This window comes from Lithobates pipiens, unplaced genomic scaffold (genome assembly GCF_037356315.1).
Source record: "Lithobates pipiens isolate NorthernLeopardFrog02 unplaced genomic scaffold, aLitPip1_a1.2 Scaffold_8, whole genome shotgun sequence".
Classification (NCBI taxonomy): domain Eukaryota; kingdom Metazoa; phylum Chordata; class Amphibia; order Anura; family Ranidae; genus Lithobates; species Lithobates pipiens.
Window position 1 is genome coordinate 412,846,884 of NW_027507903.1, and position 14,084 is coordinate 412,860,967.

Here is a 14,084-nt window from a genome sequence, read left to right on the forward strand (position 1 = left end):
GTGTATTTAGATTTAGTTTTTTTTTGGGGGGGGGGGGAGCAAACAACACCCCCCCATCTGCCAGTCGGTCCCGCACTTACCCCATGTAGGCATTGGGCTCCTATGTCCCTTTCCTCCATCACGGCCACTGTGTGTCTCCTCTCCTCCTCCTAGGTGTCCAATAGGATCGCCTATCCTTTCAGCTAATCGGGTGATGGGTCTCAGAACCTCTTCCTGGTCAGGAGGAGGATCAGTGTTAGAATAGCAAATATTCATTCGCTATTCTAACACACCTGGGTGGGCTGTGAGCACATTCTCTGCACCCCGAATCCACCCTATTTTGAAGCCTATTGGAGCCTTTGGCTTAATTGGACAAGTTGAAGTTAGAAGCTGATTGGTTACTATGCATGGTTGCACCAGATTCTGTGTGCTCCAGTTTTCATAAATCTCCCCCATAATGATACTTCATTCATGCCTCTGCCGAGTAATGTGGTGCATTGTGCTGCTGTGCTATCCAATGCTCTGCACATCAAACCAGTGTTGTGGTGTGAACGGGGCACATAGAAAACACTTTTTTTTTATGTGTCTTGGCAGTGACCTGCATTTATCCAGCTCATTAAAACACAGGTCACCACAAATACTCTGAGCGAGCCCTAAGGCTAGGTTCACACTAACCCGCATAGTAAAACGCAGCGGTGTACCGTGAGGACCAGTGAGAGTGCCAGCTATGGCACGTCACAGTTCAATGCACCTTTCAGTGCATCACATTGCTTACTTGTTTTTTCCCCTAACTTTATGTGAAGTGTCACATCATTCATGTCATTGCACAGCAGCGCAGTGCATTGTACTTCTGTGCTGTGACATACGGTGCCATTCAGTTTAAAAAAAAAAAGGTTTCATGTGCTAAATAAAGGAATTCCTATACTACATTCTATTATTACAGATATCAACCCCATACAGTTACCAGAAGACATTTTTGGCTATAAAACGCGGTTGATTTACAAAAACTGGTGCAGCTTTGCATAGTAACAATCCGATTCCAGGTTTTATTCTTAAAGCTTAATTGAACAAGCTAAAGTTAAAAGCAATGGCGGCTGGTGCTCAAAAATTTGGGGGGGGGGGGTGCAAACAAACTGAACCCATCAAAGGCTGCCATTGTGCCATCAAACACTGCCACCGTGCCATCAAATGCTGCCACTGTGCCATCAAACGCTGCCACTGTGCCCATTAAACGCAGCCACTGTGGAATCAAATGCTGCCACTGTGCAATCAAATGCAGCCACTGTGCCATCAAATGCAGCCACTGTGCCATCAAAGGCTGCCACTGTGCCCATCAAATGCTGTCTCTGTGCCAAATGCTGCCACTGTGCCCATCAATCACTGTCCCTGTACCCATCAAATGGAGCCACTGTGCCATCAAATCTTGTCACTGTGCCCATCCAATGCCACCACTGTGACCCCCCCACCCGCTCACTGTCTGCCCGTCACTTCCCCCTGTCTCGGCAGCGGGTGATGGCGTTGAGTGGTGTCCTCTGAGCAGTGTCCTCCATTAGTCTCCTCCCATCCTCTCCCGTCAGGCGTCCAATCACGCCACCTGTCATTTCAGCCAATCAGGTGATGGGTAACAGACCAGAGCACCTAATTGGCAGAGAGGCAGATCAGTGTTAGGTCAGCGAATATTCATTTGCTGTTCTAACACACCTGGGTGAAGGCGCTCGCAGGTCACCTTTTGCTTAAAAAAAAAAAAACACTGCTGTAATTCAGGCGCCGTTGTCCGAAAAAGGGGCCAGGTAACCAAATAGGGGGTGGCAGCGGCACCCATGGATAGATTCATGCACTGCATGAATCTATCCATAGGTCACAGAGGGGGTGGCTGGAGTTAGAGGTAGGTGAATATGCACCCTTATGGACGCACCGCCATTGGTTAGAAGCTGATTGGTTACTATGCGCAGCTGCACCAGATTCTGTGTGCTCCAGTTTTAGTAAATCTCCCTCATAGTAGTACTTCATTCATGTCTCTGCCCAGCAATGTGGTGCATTGTGCTTCTGTGCATTAACATGTGCTGCTAGTCAATGCGCTGCACATCACATCAGCTTAGCGGTGTGAACGGGCACATAGAAAACACTTAGCAGTGACTAGTTATCCAGTGTGTTAAAATGCAGGTCACCGCACATTCTCTGAGCGAGCCCTAAGGCTATGTTCACACTAACCTGCACAGTAATATGCAGTGGTGTACCGTGAGGATTAGTGACAGAGCCAGCTACAGCACATTGCAGTTCAATGCACCTTTCAGTGAATCCCATTGCTTACTTGTTTTTTTTTTTTTTCTCTAACTTTATTTGAAGCGTCACGTCATCCATGTCATTGGAGAGCAGCGCAGTGCATTGTGCTCCTGTGCCATGACATACCATGCCATTCAGTTAAAAAAAAAAAAAAAAAGGAAGGAATCTATATGCTAAATAAAGGAATTCCTATACTAAATATTATTATTACAGGTATCAACCCCATACAGTTATCAGAAGACATTTTTGGCTATAGTGGGGTTGATTTACAAAAATTGATGCACACAGAATCTTAGTAACCAATCCGATTCTAGGTTTTGCTGTCAAAGCTTAAGGCTGAATTCACATCTATGCATTTTTTGTGCTTTTTGCATTTTGCAGATTTGCACTACAGTCCATTTATCGTGGTTTCCTATGGAACAAGTTCTGTAGTGCAAATCTGCAAAAAGCACAAAAAATGCATAGGTGTGAATCCAGCCTTAGGCTGGATCCACATCTATGCATTTTTAGTGCTTTTTGCATTTTGCAGATTTGCACTACAGAATATATTCAATAGGAAATCATGGTGAATGGACTGTAGTGTAAATCTGCAAAAAGAACTAAAAATGCATAGATGTGAATCCAGCCTTATTGAACGTGCTAAAGTTGAGCTGGACATACATTATACAATTTTCCTATTACATTTAGATTTACCTTCAACTATGTAGTGCAAGGGCCTGTCTGATTGAATACAAATTGAGGTTGGGTTCACACTATTGCGATTTGGATGCGGCATCCAATTCACATGTCAAGATGTCAGGAGATTGTGACCAGCTCCCAATGGAGCCGATTTATACATTTCCGGAGCAAATTGGACAGGAGTCCTGTATGTCTTCTGGTCTGTTTCAGCCAAAAATTCTGACCTGAAACAGTGAACAGGGACACACCGGACCCCTGCTGTGACCCGCTCCAAGTGTGAACCCCGCCTGAAAGTGTTTAGGTTTGCCCTCATATTATATGGTTTTGGTAAATCTAAAGAGAAATTGTACAAGAAGATTGTATAATGTATGGCCAGCCTTAGAAGCTGATTGGTTACTATGCACAGTTCTGTGTGCACCAGTTTTAGCAAACCCCCCCAGTGTTCCTATTTTATGTCACCAAAATAATTGACTACAATAATAAGATTGATCGATGGCATTTGAAGTGTAGCAAAAACAGACTTTGGTGTTATATTTTATATCGCCAAAATAATTGACTACAATAATAAGATTGATCGATGGCATTTGAAGTGTAGCAAAAACAGACTTTGGTGTTATATTTTATATCGCCAAAATAAATGACTACAATAATGAGATTGATCGATGGAATTTGAAGTGTAGCAAAAACAGGCTGTGGCGTTAGGTTTAAGTGTGTGCGATCCAATACCTGAGCCCGGGTCAGCAATAGGCAATAGCTGTCAAGCAACAGACAGAAGAAGATACGTCTACAGAAATGAGTCCATGCCTTCTTTGATATAGCCTCGATCCCTGGAAGCTCCAAGGGTTAATGAACAGCTGTAAAGCTCAGCTCTTAGTTGTCTCTGTCCACCAATACAGAAGCTGAGATGTGAATTTGGCTCCCTCCCTCCCCTTGTAAAATGAAAATAGTTGGGGAGGGGTGAGACTGGGGGAGAAGGGGGGGATGTGGAAAGTCTACTAAGGAAAGCCAAGTCCATGTAGCACGATCCTCACATTGAGCAAAGAGGCTCCGATTTTCTGCTATCAGATTGGATTAAGAGATCTTGGCTGGAGCCGGCTTCCCCAGCGAGAGGGAAGGATTTGTTGGCGGAGGATTTGTTGAGTTTCATTAGGTCTGACCAGTGTTGAGTGAAGATGTACCGGAGGGTGAAGCTGAGGTCTGGCCAGGTCTACCTGGCTCTTCTAACCTGCTGCTTGGTTCCGGCTTCCAGCCAGATCAGGTACACAGTCCCGGAGGAGCTGGAGCACGGGGCTTTCGTCGGGAACATCGCAGAGGACCTGGGCTTGGACATCTCCAAGTTGTCATCTCGCCGCTTCAGGATCGTGTCTGGAAGCAACAAGCAACACCTGGAGGTCAACCTGGAGAACGGGATTCTGTTCGTCAATGAGAAGATCGACCGGGAAGAAGTTTGCGAGTTCCAGCCGGTGTGTTCCTTACACTTGCAGGTGGTGATGGAGAACCCTTTGGAGCTGTACAGGGTGGAGGTGGAGATTTTGGATATCAATGATAACGCGCCCAGCTTTCCCTGGCATGACTACGTGCTGGAAGTGACGGAGTCGGCGGCTCCCGGTGCCCGCTTCCCCTTGGAGAGCGCCCAGGACCCAGATGTGGGCACCAACTCCCTGCGCAACTACAAGCTCAGCCCCAACGGCTTCTTCTCCCTGGAGGTCCAGAGCCGGAGCGACGGCAGCAAATTCGCCGAGCTGGTTCTGGAGAGACCCCTGGACAGGGAGCAGCAGAAGACCCATAGGGTGTTACTGACTGCCATGGATGGAGGGGTTCCCGAGCGCTCTGGCACTGCCATGGTTATCATCAGCGTGCTGGATGCCAATGATAACGTGCCCACCTTTGACCAGACCTTCTACAGGGTGAGCCTCCAGGAGAACGTGCCTAGGGGCACCTTGGTCCTCAAGCTGAACGCCACCGATCTGGACGAGGGCATCAACGGGGAGATTGAGTACTCGTTCAGTGGCCATGCTCCTCAGAAGGTGAGGGACCTGTTCATGGTGGAGCCCCGTTCCGGGAACGTCCGGGTTAAAGGGGTTCTGGACTACGAGAAGTCCAACCTGTACGAGCTGTACGTCCAAGCCAAAGACCGGGGACCGTCAGCTGTGGCTGTGCACTGCCGGGTGCTGGTCAACCTGCTGGACGTCAACGACAACGCCCCGGAGGTCATCCTCACCTCGGTGTCCACACCGGTCATGGAAGACGCTCCTCCAGGGACGGTGATCGCGGTCATCAGCGTGATGGATCGCGACTCGGGGGACAACGGGGACGTCAACTGCGACATCCCAAAAAACGTCCCCTTCCAGCTGCACTCTTCCTATAAGAACTATTACACCCTGGTCACCACCGAGGTCCTAGACAGGGAGGCCGTGTCCGAGTACAACATCACCATCAGCGCCAGGGACTTCGGCTCCCCACCGCTCATGACCAAAAAGATCATCACCGTCCAGGTGACCGACATCAATGACAACGTGCCCGCTTTCCTCCAACCTTCCTATACGGTGTATGTGATGGAGAACAACCCGCCGGGGGCTTCCATCTGTTCCGTCACTGCTGTGGACCCCGATGCCAATCAGAACTCTTACCTGTCCTATTCCATCATGGAGGGTCAGATCCAGGGGATGCCAGTCTCTACCTATGTCTCCATTAACTCGGACAGTGGCAACATCTATGCCCTGCGCTCCTTTGACTATGAGCAGATCAGGAACTTTCAGATCAGGGTGCAGGCGCAGGATGCTGGCTTCCCCCCTCTTAGCAGTAATGTCACTGTCAATGTCTTTATATTGGACCAAAATGACAATGTCCCCGTTATTGTGTCCCCTTTACCAAAGAATGGCTCTGTAGCTACCGATGTCATCCCTAGGTCTGCCGATCCAGGCTACCTAGTGGGCAAGGTGTCAGCCATGGATGCTGATTCTGGCCAAAACTCACGTCTTTCTTATCAGATCCTTCAGGCTACAGACACTACATTATTCAGCATTGCCTTATACACCGGGGAGCTCAGGACTATACGCTCTTTGGGGGATAAGGATGCCACCAAGCATCGACTTCTCATCCAAGTCAGAGACAATGGCCAGCCTCCTTTATCCACCTCTGTCTCCATAGTCCTCACTGTGGTAGACAGCATCCCTGAGACCCCTTCAGAACTAAACGATCTCCCTTTAAATTCAGACCCTTCTTCTACCTCTTCCCTAACCCTCTACTTAATAGTCTCCCTCGGATCAGTGTCCTTTACCTTCCTCGTGGCTATAATTGTCCTCACTGTCATTAAATGTCACAAAGACAGATTGTCCCTGCAGGATTACAAGTGTTCCCTGCCTACCTGTTGCTGCCTAAGGTCTGAAGCGTCAGGAGATGTTTTCAAGAATTCCAACATCAACTTGCAGATCTCCTCTGGTAATAAAGTCCAGACCAACTGCATGGAGTCTTCAGGGAGTGGATCCCAAAACTACTGTTATAAGGTCTGCCTGACCCCAGAATCGGCCAAAAGTGATTTTATGTTTTTAAAGCCTTATAACTCCACCACCCAGAACAATGAGAAGATCCCAGAAAAGACAGTCCAGGTGAAAGGAGGACAGAACACCCCTGCTGTGAACAATACAGTAAATGAGGTAAATTTTGATGGGTTTAGTTGGAAAAGGTGGCCATGGAGCCAGTGCTGGGACAGGGTCATCCAGCACCCAGGGTAAAGATGCCAAACTGCGCCCCCTCTTCCCTTAGGGCTTGAGTGCTCAACCTGTGGCCCTCCAGCTATTGTAGAACTACAAGTCCCATGAGGCATTGCAAGGCTGATGGGTACAAGTATGATTCCCAAAGGTAGCAGCATGATGGGACTTGCAGTTTCGCAATAGCTGATGGGCCACAGGTTGAACACCTATGCCTTAGGGTTAGCAGCCATACCACTGTAACTACTCCGTTCAGCCTTGTAACAAAAGCAACTGGCACAGGGTGCCCCATCCCTGCAATAAACCATTGGGTCCAGGGCAGCTGTCCCTCCTGCCCACCCCTCGTCCCGGCCCTGCATGGAGCCACAGAGGCATGGTCAACAGCAGAGACCTGATTTACACCTGAGTGTTTTGTAGCTTGAAGTTCCACAACCCAACAACCAAATTCTGCTAATTATAAATCATGCCTGTTTATACATGAGCACTCAGGCACCTGCAACTGGATACCTAAGGGTCCATGCACACTTGCTTAAAAAAAAAATGCTGCTCCTAGAGGAGTTTTGACTGTAAAAGCATCCTATCCTGTGTCCACACACATTAGGTTGTTTAGAGGCAAATTTTAAGCTTAGCGTTTAGATGGTGAAAAAAAAAAACCTTTTGCTTTGCATTTTTGAGAGTGGTTTTCTGGTAGGAAAAAAAAAAAAAAACGCTGAACATTCTTATACATACCTATGCATTAGTACAAACAATGCTCACAATTTTCTGCCAAAAACACTGGTGTGCATGGACCCTATAGCTCAAAAAGGTACATAAGCTACTTTTAAAGGAGAATGGGGTATTTATAGAGCATCAGCCTATGGAGTAGGAGAGCCTTGGATGCAGATCCATGTGCATGCAAAGGGTTAACAGTAGGCAGGCTATTACAAGTCTGGTTATACCAGCCTATATAAAGAGTTGGAGGATGATCCCTGACTCCCCCTCATAGGTTCACACTTGAGCATCAGTGTTTTTGGTGCGTTATTTTACAAATGTACACACGTTTTTCAGGCTTTTTTGTTTTAGCCAATATCATGTTTTGTCTCTCTTTCTCCTGCATTACTAGGTGAAAGAGAAGAAAGAAATTCTGAGAAAATGCACATTGCATGTATTTTTCATTAGCAAATTGATCACTGGCACACCCACAATATCAAACCTCTTTTATTTGCCTTCATAAAAACAAGCAATGTTTCGGAACCTCAGGGGACCCCTGTCTCTGGGGTCTCCTGAGGCCCCAAAACATTGCTCAAGTCAGAAGATGCCTGAAATAAGCGTGTGCTGATGCAGAAAATTATGCTCCAAAACGCTTGAAGACGCTCAAGTGTGAACCTAGAAGGGGTCATTTATCCACCCACAGGGCCCATCCTCTAGCTATTGAGGCTGGGATGACCAGACCTATACTAGCTAGTCTACCATTAACCCATTTCTTTTCTGATGCGGGATAGAAGACTCACTAAATTGACTTGTGCCAGTGATCATTTTGCTAATGGACTTTGTTGATGGCGCCAGCCATCAGTTCACTGCAGCACCCATGATCCGTTGGCTGTAAGCAGTGCGCTGGAGAATATATATATATATATATATATATATATATATATATATATATATATATTTTAAGGAATGCATTTCATGTGCTCCCGTTTGACATCTATAGGGATTAAAAATGTGCGACTTTGCCCCAAAGCAGCTCATGTACTTTTTCAAGCCTGATGTGACAAGCATCAAGGGACACAATGCTCATGTGTGAATGGGCACCATTGCGTGTAATGGGAATCTTGATGTTGAGCGTTTAAGCGCTTCGAAAAATGCTCTTCAGATCGTTCAGGTGTGAACCTAACAAGATAATGCTGGCTACTTTTCAAGTTGATACCACACTTAAAATAAATGAATAAATGAAGCAGTTTTAGACAATGTAGGCTGGAATCGTTTTCGTTTGATCATCAGGAGTCAGAATCCTTGTGAGAAGGAAGGGGTAAGTGCATTGAGCATCCTGCTCATGTATTCCTCATAAGCATCCAAGGACATTTAGCTTTATGGAATATCTTCTCTGTGTCCCCGGCTTCAATCCTGTGTATGTAATTTATGTCTTACAATTATTCTGTTCTAACTCCAAGGGCGTCCTTCAGGATGGACCGAATGGATCTTTTTCGATGGCTATGTTGTCATTGCCTATACGTGTGACACATGAAATCAGTGTCTGAGAGCTGTGAATCACTGATCAGTGTGCCCATAAATCCTGCTCCCCCTCCTGCTAGCTCCAACAACACTGTATTATCTCTCTTAGCTGGAATTTCAGCAGGCTGGGGGGAGACACAAGAGCCCCATTACTATGCAGAGCGCCAGAGCTGGGCCACATATGTCTTTCTTTATACAGACACTCTCTAGATTAACAAAGCACCAGTGTGTGGCTGCTGGGGTGAATCAATGGATTGCAATATGTATTAGGGAGCTGAGAGCTCTGCTGGCCTATTGTGCTCCAAGGTTACAGTGGCACACTTGGGGCTATACTAGAGAACAGATCAGTGTCTAGACACAGGTGGCATACATATACCTCCTACTGAATAAATCTAATATCAGTGCTATGCATCATCTGTTTATCATCTGTCATCTTTCAATCTATAGCGCCAACATAGACTGTAGCATTGTGCTAAGTGAAGATGTTTTTGGGGCTTTAACATAGGTGGCATGCATATGCCTGGCAGGTGTGTCATCTATATCATTCTGTACATATCTAATAATAATGCTATGCATTATCTATCTATCTATCTATCTATCTATCTATCTATCTATCTATCTATCTATTTATCTATCTATCTATAGCTCCAACATAATGTACACTGTAGTAATGTGCAAAGTGAATATGTTTAGGGGCTTTAACACAAGTACATGCATATACACCTGGTGGGTATACCATCCATATGCTACTGTGCATAGCTAATCATCATGGTCTATCTATCTATCTATCTATCTATCTATCTATCTATCTATCTATCTATCTATCTATCTATCTATCTATCTATCTAGCTAGCTAGCTATCTATCTTTTTATATTTCCACCCATAGCTCTAACACACAGTGTAGCACTGTGCAAAGTGAGGAGGTATAGGAGCTATAACATGAGTACAGGTGGTGTACATGCACCTGGTACATCGTTATATAGAATGAACCTATCTATCTATCTATCTATCTATCTATCTATCTATCTATCTATCTATCTATCTATCTATCTATCTATCTATCTATCTATCTATCTATCTATCTCTATCTATCTATCCATATCTCTAACATACAGTGTTGCAGCTCTAACATACAATATCTATTCATATTGAAATGTATAGCTCCAACATACAGTGTAGCTATGTGCAAAGCGAGGATGTAAAGGAGCAATAACATGGGTACAAGTGCTGCATATGCACTCTGTAAGTCATCTATATATCACTATACTAATATCTAATACTTATGCAATGTGTTTATCTATCTGTTTTATATTTCCATCCATAGCTCCAACACACAGTGTAGCACTGTGCAAAGTGGGGAGGTATAGGAGCTATAACATAAGTACAGGTGGTGGTCTATCTATCTATCTATCTATCTATCTATCTATCTATCTATCTATCTATCTATCTATCTATCTTTCTATCTAAAGCTGGCCATACATTATACAATTTTCTTATTCAATTTCGTTCAGGTTTACCTTCAATTATGTAGTGCAGGGGCCTGTCTGATTGCATGCAAACTGAAAGTGTTTAGGTCTGACCTCGTATTATATGGTTTTGGTAAATCTAAAAGAAAATTGTACAATAAAATGGCTACGCCGTGGCTGGCCATACATTATACAATGTGCAAAGTGAGGATGTATAGGAGCAATAACATAGGTACAGGTGGTGTACATACACCAGGTATATCATCTATCTATCTATCTATCTATCTATCTATCTATCTATCTATCTATCTATCTATCTATCTATCTATCTATCTATCTATCCATCCATCCATGGCTCTAACACACAGTGTAGCACTGGGCAAAGTGAGGAAGTATAGGAGCTATACCATACAGGTGGTGCACATGCATCTGGTATGTCATCTGTATATTGCTATATATATATATCCAACATCCATTCTATCTATCTATCTATCTATCTATCTATCTATCTATCTATCTATCTATCTATCTATCTATCTATCTATTTCACTCCAACAAACACTGTTGCGTTGTGCAAAGTAAATATCTATAGAAGCGATAGCATAGATACAGGTGTGTACATACACATGGTATATTATCTATCTATCTATCTATCTATCTATCTATCTATCTATCTATCTATCTATCTATCTATCTATCTATCTATCTTTCTATCTGTATCTCTAAAGCTGGCCATACATTATACAATTTTCTTATTCAGTTTCCTTTAGGATTACCTTAATTATGTAGTGCAGGGGCCTGTCTGATTGCATGCAAATTGAAAGTGTTTAGGTCTGACCTCATATTATATGGTTTTGGTAAATCTAAAATAAAATTGTACAATAAAAATGCTACACTGTGGCTGGCCATACATTATACAATGTGCAAAGTGAGGATGTATAGGAGCAACACCATAGGTACAGGTGATGTACATACACCTGGTATATTATCTATCTATCTATCTATCTATCTATCTATCTATCTATCTATCTATCTATCTATCTATCTATCTATCTATCTATCTATCTATCTATCTATCTATCTATCTATCTATCCTTTCCACCCATAGCTCTAACATACAGTGTAGCACTATGCAAAGTGAGGAAGTATAAGAGCTCTACCATAAGTACAGGTGGTGGTGCACATGCACCTGGTATGTCATCTGTATATTGCTCTCTCTATATCTATCTATCTATCTATCTATCTATCTATCTATCTATCTATCTATCTATCTATCTATCTATCTATCTATCTATCTATCTATCTACTTCACTCCAACAAACACTGTTGCATTGTGCAAAGTCAATATATTTATATATATATAAGCTATTGCATTGATACAAGTGTGTACATATACAAGATATATTAGATAGATAGATAATATACCTTGTGTATGTACACACCTGTATCTATGCAATAGCATATATATATATATATATATATATATATATATATATATATATATATATATATATATATATATATATATATATATATATATATATATATATATATATATTCACTTTGCACAATGCAGCAGTGTTTGTTGGAGCGAAATAGATAGAGAGCTATCTATCTATCTATCTATCTATCTATCTATCTATCTATCTATCTATCTATCTATCTATCTATCTATCTATCTATCTATCTATCTAATGTTCCATCTGTATCTCTAACATACAGTATCTATCTATTTATAGCTCCAACCTATACTGTTGCATTGTACAGAGTGAGGATGTATACTATATATGAAATAGAGCTATAAATCCAATGTAATCGTAGATTGGCCATCCTTAGTGCTGGGTCATGTGACATACACACACACACAGGTAGGTATATGTGTCTCTTGTGGTTTCTAGGTGTCACAATTGAACATGGAGAGTAGCCCAGACTGTCTCTTGCTATCTGTCACATAGCAGTCCAGTGACACTGAACCTGTGGCTCAGGAGAGTATGTCCCAACTCCCCGGGGCTCCTATTAGCACCAGAATACATCATTAAACTCTGCCTCTGACAGGTGTGACAACAATGAATCCAGCTGGAAGTAACATTTAATGATATCTGGGAGGAAGGCATAAGGTTGGAGAAGAAGACGTGGACTCGTCATCACACAGTGCCAGGGTTCGGGTATCACCACTCTTCCAGGTGTTGTAGATTTAGAAAGGAAGCCTTGATTTTCCGCTTATTATCTTATTTATTACGTTCCGCTTGGCGTCTGTTAAATGCTGCATATCAAACACAAAGGCGAGCACGAGATAAAAGAAGAGTAATTCGTTCAGATGGCCACCAGATGGCGAAAGATCCCAAGGAAACACCCTAGCTTCAATTAGATAAACTGGATAGCCTAAGCTGTTGTATAATTCTTAATAAAGTATCAGTATTGTTTATTAATCACCTTTTTACTCACATGTGTTTTATTACAGAAGGCCCATAAAAATTTAGTAATGACATCACCCAATATGGGCAAAACATATTGCAATATTGTTGAAATATGAGGCCACCCAAAACTGACATTTAAATTGAGGGTTAGGTGCGGGAGAGGTAAAATATCTCATTGTTTCTTATGTCTCTAGAACACAGGACCCCCAAGACTGCAGTTTTCATAAAATCATTCTATACTGCTTTTAACATTTTGAATTCATAGTGTTGGGAATTCAATTTTAGGAATAGGAACATGCTTGTTGTAGCAGAAAAAGTTAGAGTTTTAGGGTGACCATACACTATTCAATCTGATTGTATAATCTTCTTTAGATCTATCATTAAAGTGGTTGTAAAGCCTTAAGGTTTTTCACCTTAAAGCGGTGTTCCGCTTTAAAAAAAAAAAAGAAAAGTCAGCAGCTACAAATACTACAGCTGCTGACTTTTAATAATCGGACACTTACCTGTCCCAGGGTCCAGCGATGCAGGGGATCGAAGCCCCGCTTGTCTTCCCCCTCCGCTCGGTGGCACTGGCATTTTGTCTGTGAGCATGATACCACAGCCGGGCACCCACTGCGCATGCGTGAGCCGCGCCGTGTGCAGTCACTGGACGCGCAATCATCTGGGGCCTGTCACGTGTCCCAGATGATTGATAAGAGGGAGGGGGAGAGGCAATCTACTTTCCTGCACCGAGGGAAGTGACGTCAGGAGCCCAGTTGCCGAAGGAGGCAGACTACAAGGGACCCCCTAGCAACAGGCATTTAGCGGTGAGTAAAAAAAAAAAAAATTTCCAATTTTTTTTTTTTAAGCACATTAATCTTTTTTTTGGGGGGGGGGGGGGGGGGGGTGGAACGCCACTTTAATACATTCTATTCATACCTTAATCTATTCATTAAGGTGAAAAACCTGTGCTGCAGCCTGCAGCTCCCACGCAGACCCTCCCTTTTCTTACCTGAGCCTGATCCAATCCAGCGATATGCATGAGTGTTAGCCACTGTCTCTCTCCTCATTGGGCAGATTGATAAGAGCAGTGGTGGCTGGTGTTTTTCTTTGGGGGGGCAAACAGACCCCCCCTGCTGTTTTGCTGTTTGGTCCGGCACTTACCTCATCTAGGCAGGTGGTGGCTCTGTGTCCTATGCTCCATGGTGGCTTCCAGCGTGTGGCTCCACCCTTCCTCCTAGGGTATATCAATAGGACCACCTGTCCTTTCAGACAATTGAGGTGATGGGTGTCAAAACCCGCTCCCTGATTGGCCGGGAGAAGGATCAGTGTTTTAATAGTAAATATTAATTTGCTGTTG

General features: G+C 43.6%; 1 protein-coding gene across 3 annotated transcripts in view; it reads left to right on the forward strand.

Moving 5' to 3' along the window:
• The first annotated feature begins 3,771 nt into the window (after nt 1–3,771).
• Nucleotides 3,772–14,084, forward strand: part of LOC143964434 (protocadherin-10-like) — a 154,244-nt gene continuing 143,931 nt past the window's right edge. For 2 of the 3 annotated variants that reach the window (XM_077474159.1, XM_077474160.1), the window contains exon 1: nt 3,773–6,596. In XM_077474159.1, the coding sequence (XP_077330285.1) occupies nt 4,113–6,596 (2,484 nt within the window). In that variant the 5' untranslated portion in view covers nt 3,773–4,112. Of the gene's footprint in view, nt 6,597–14,084 lie in introns of all 3 variants that reach the window. The other variant, XM_077474158.1, reaches the window with a different exon arrangement.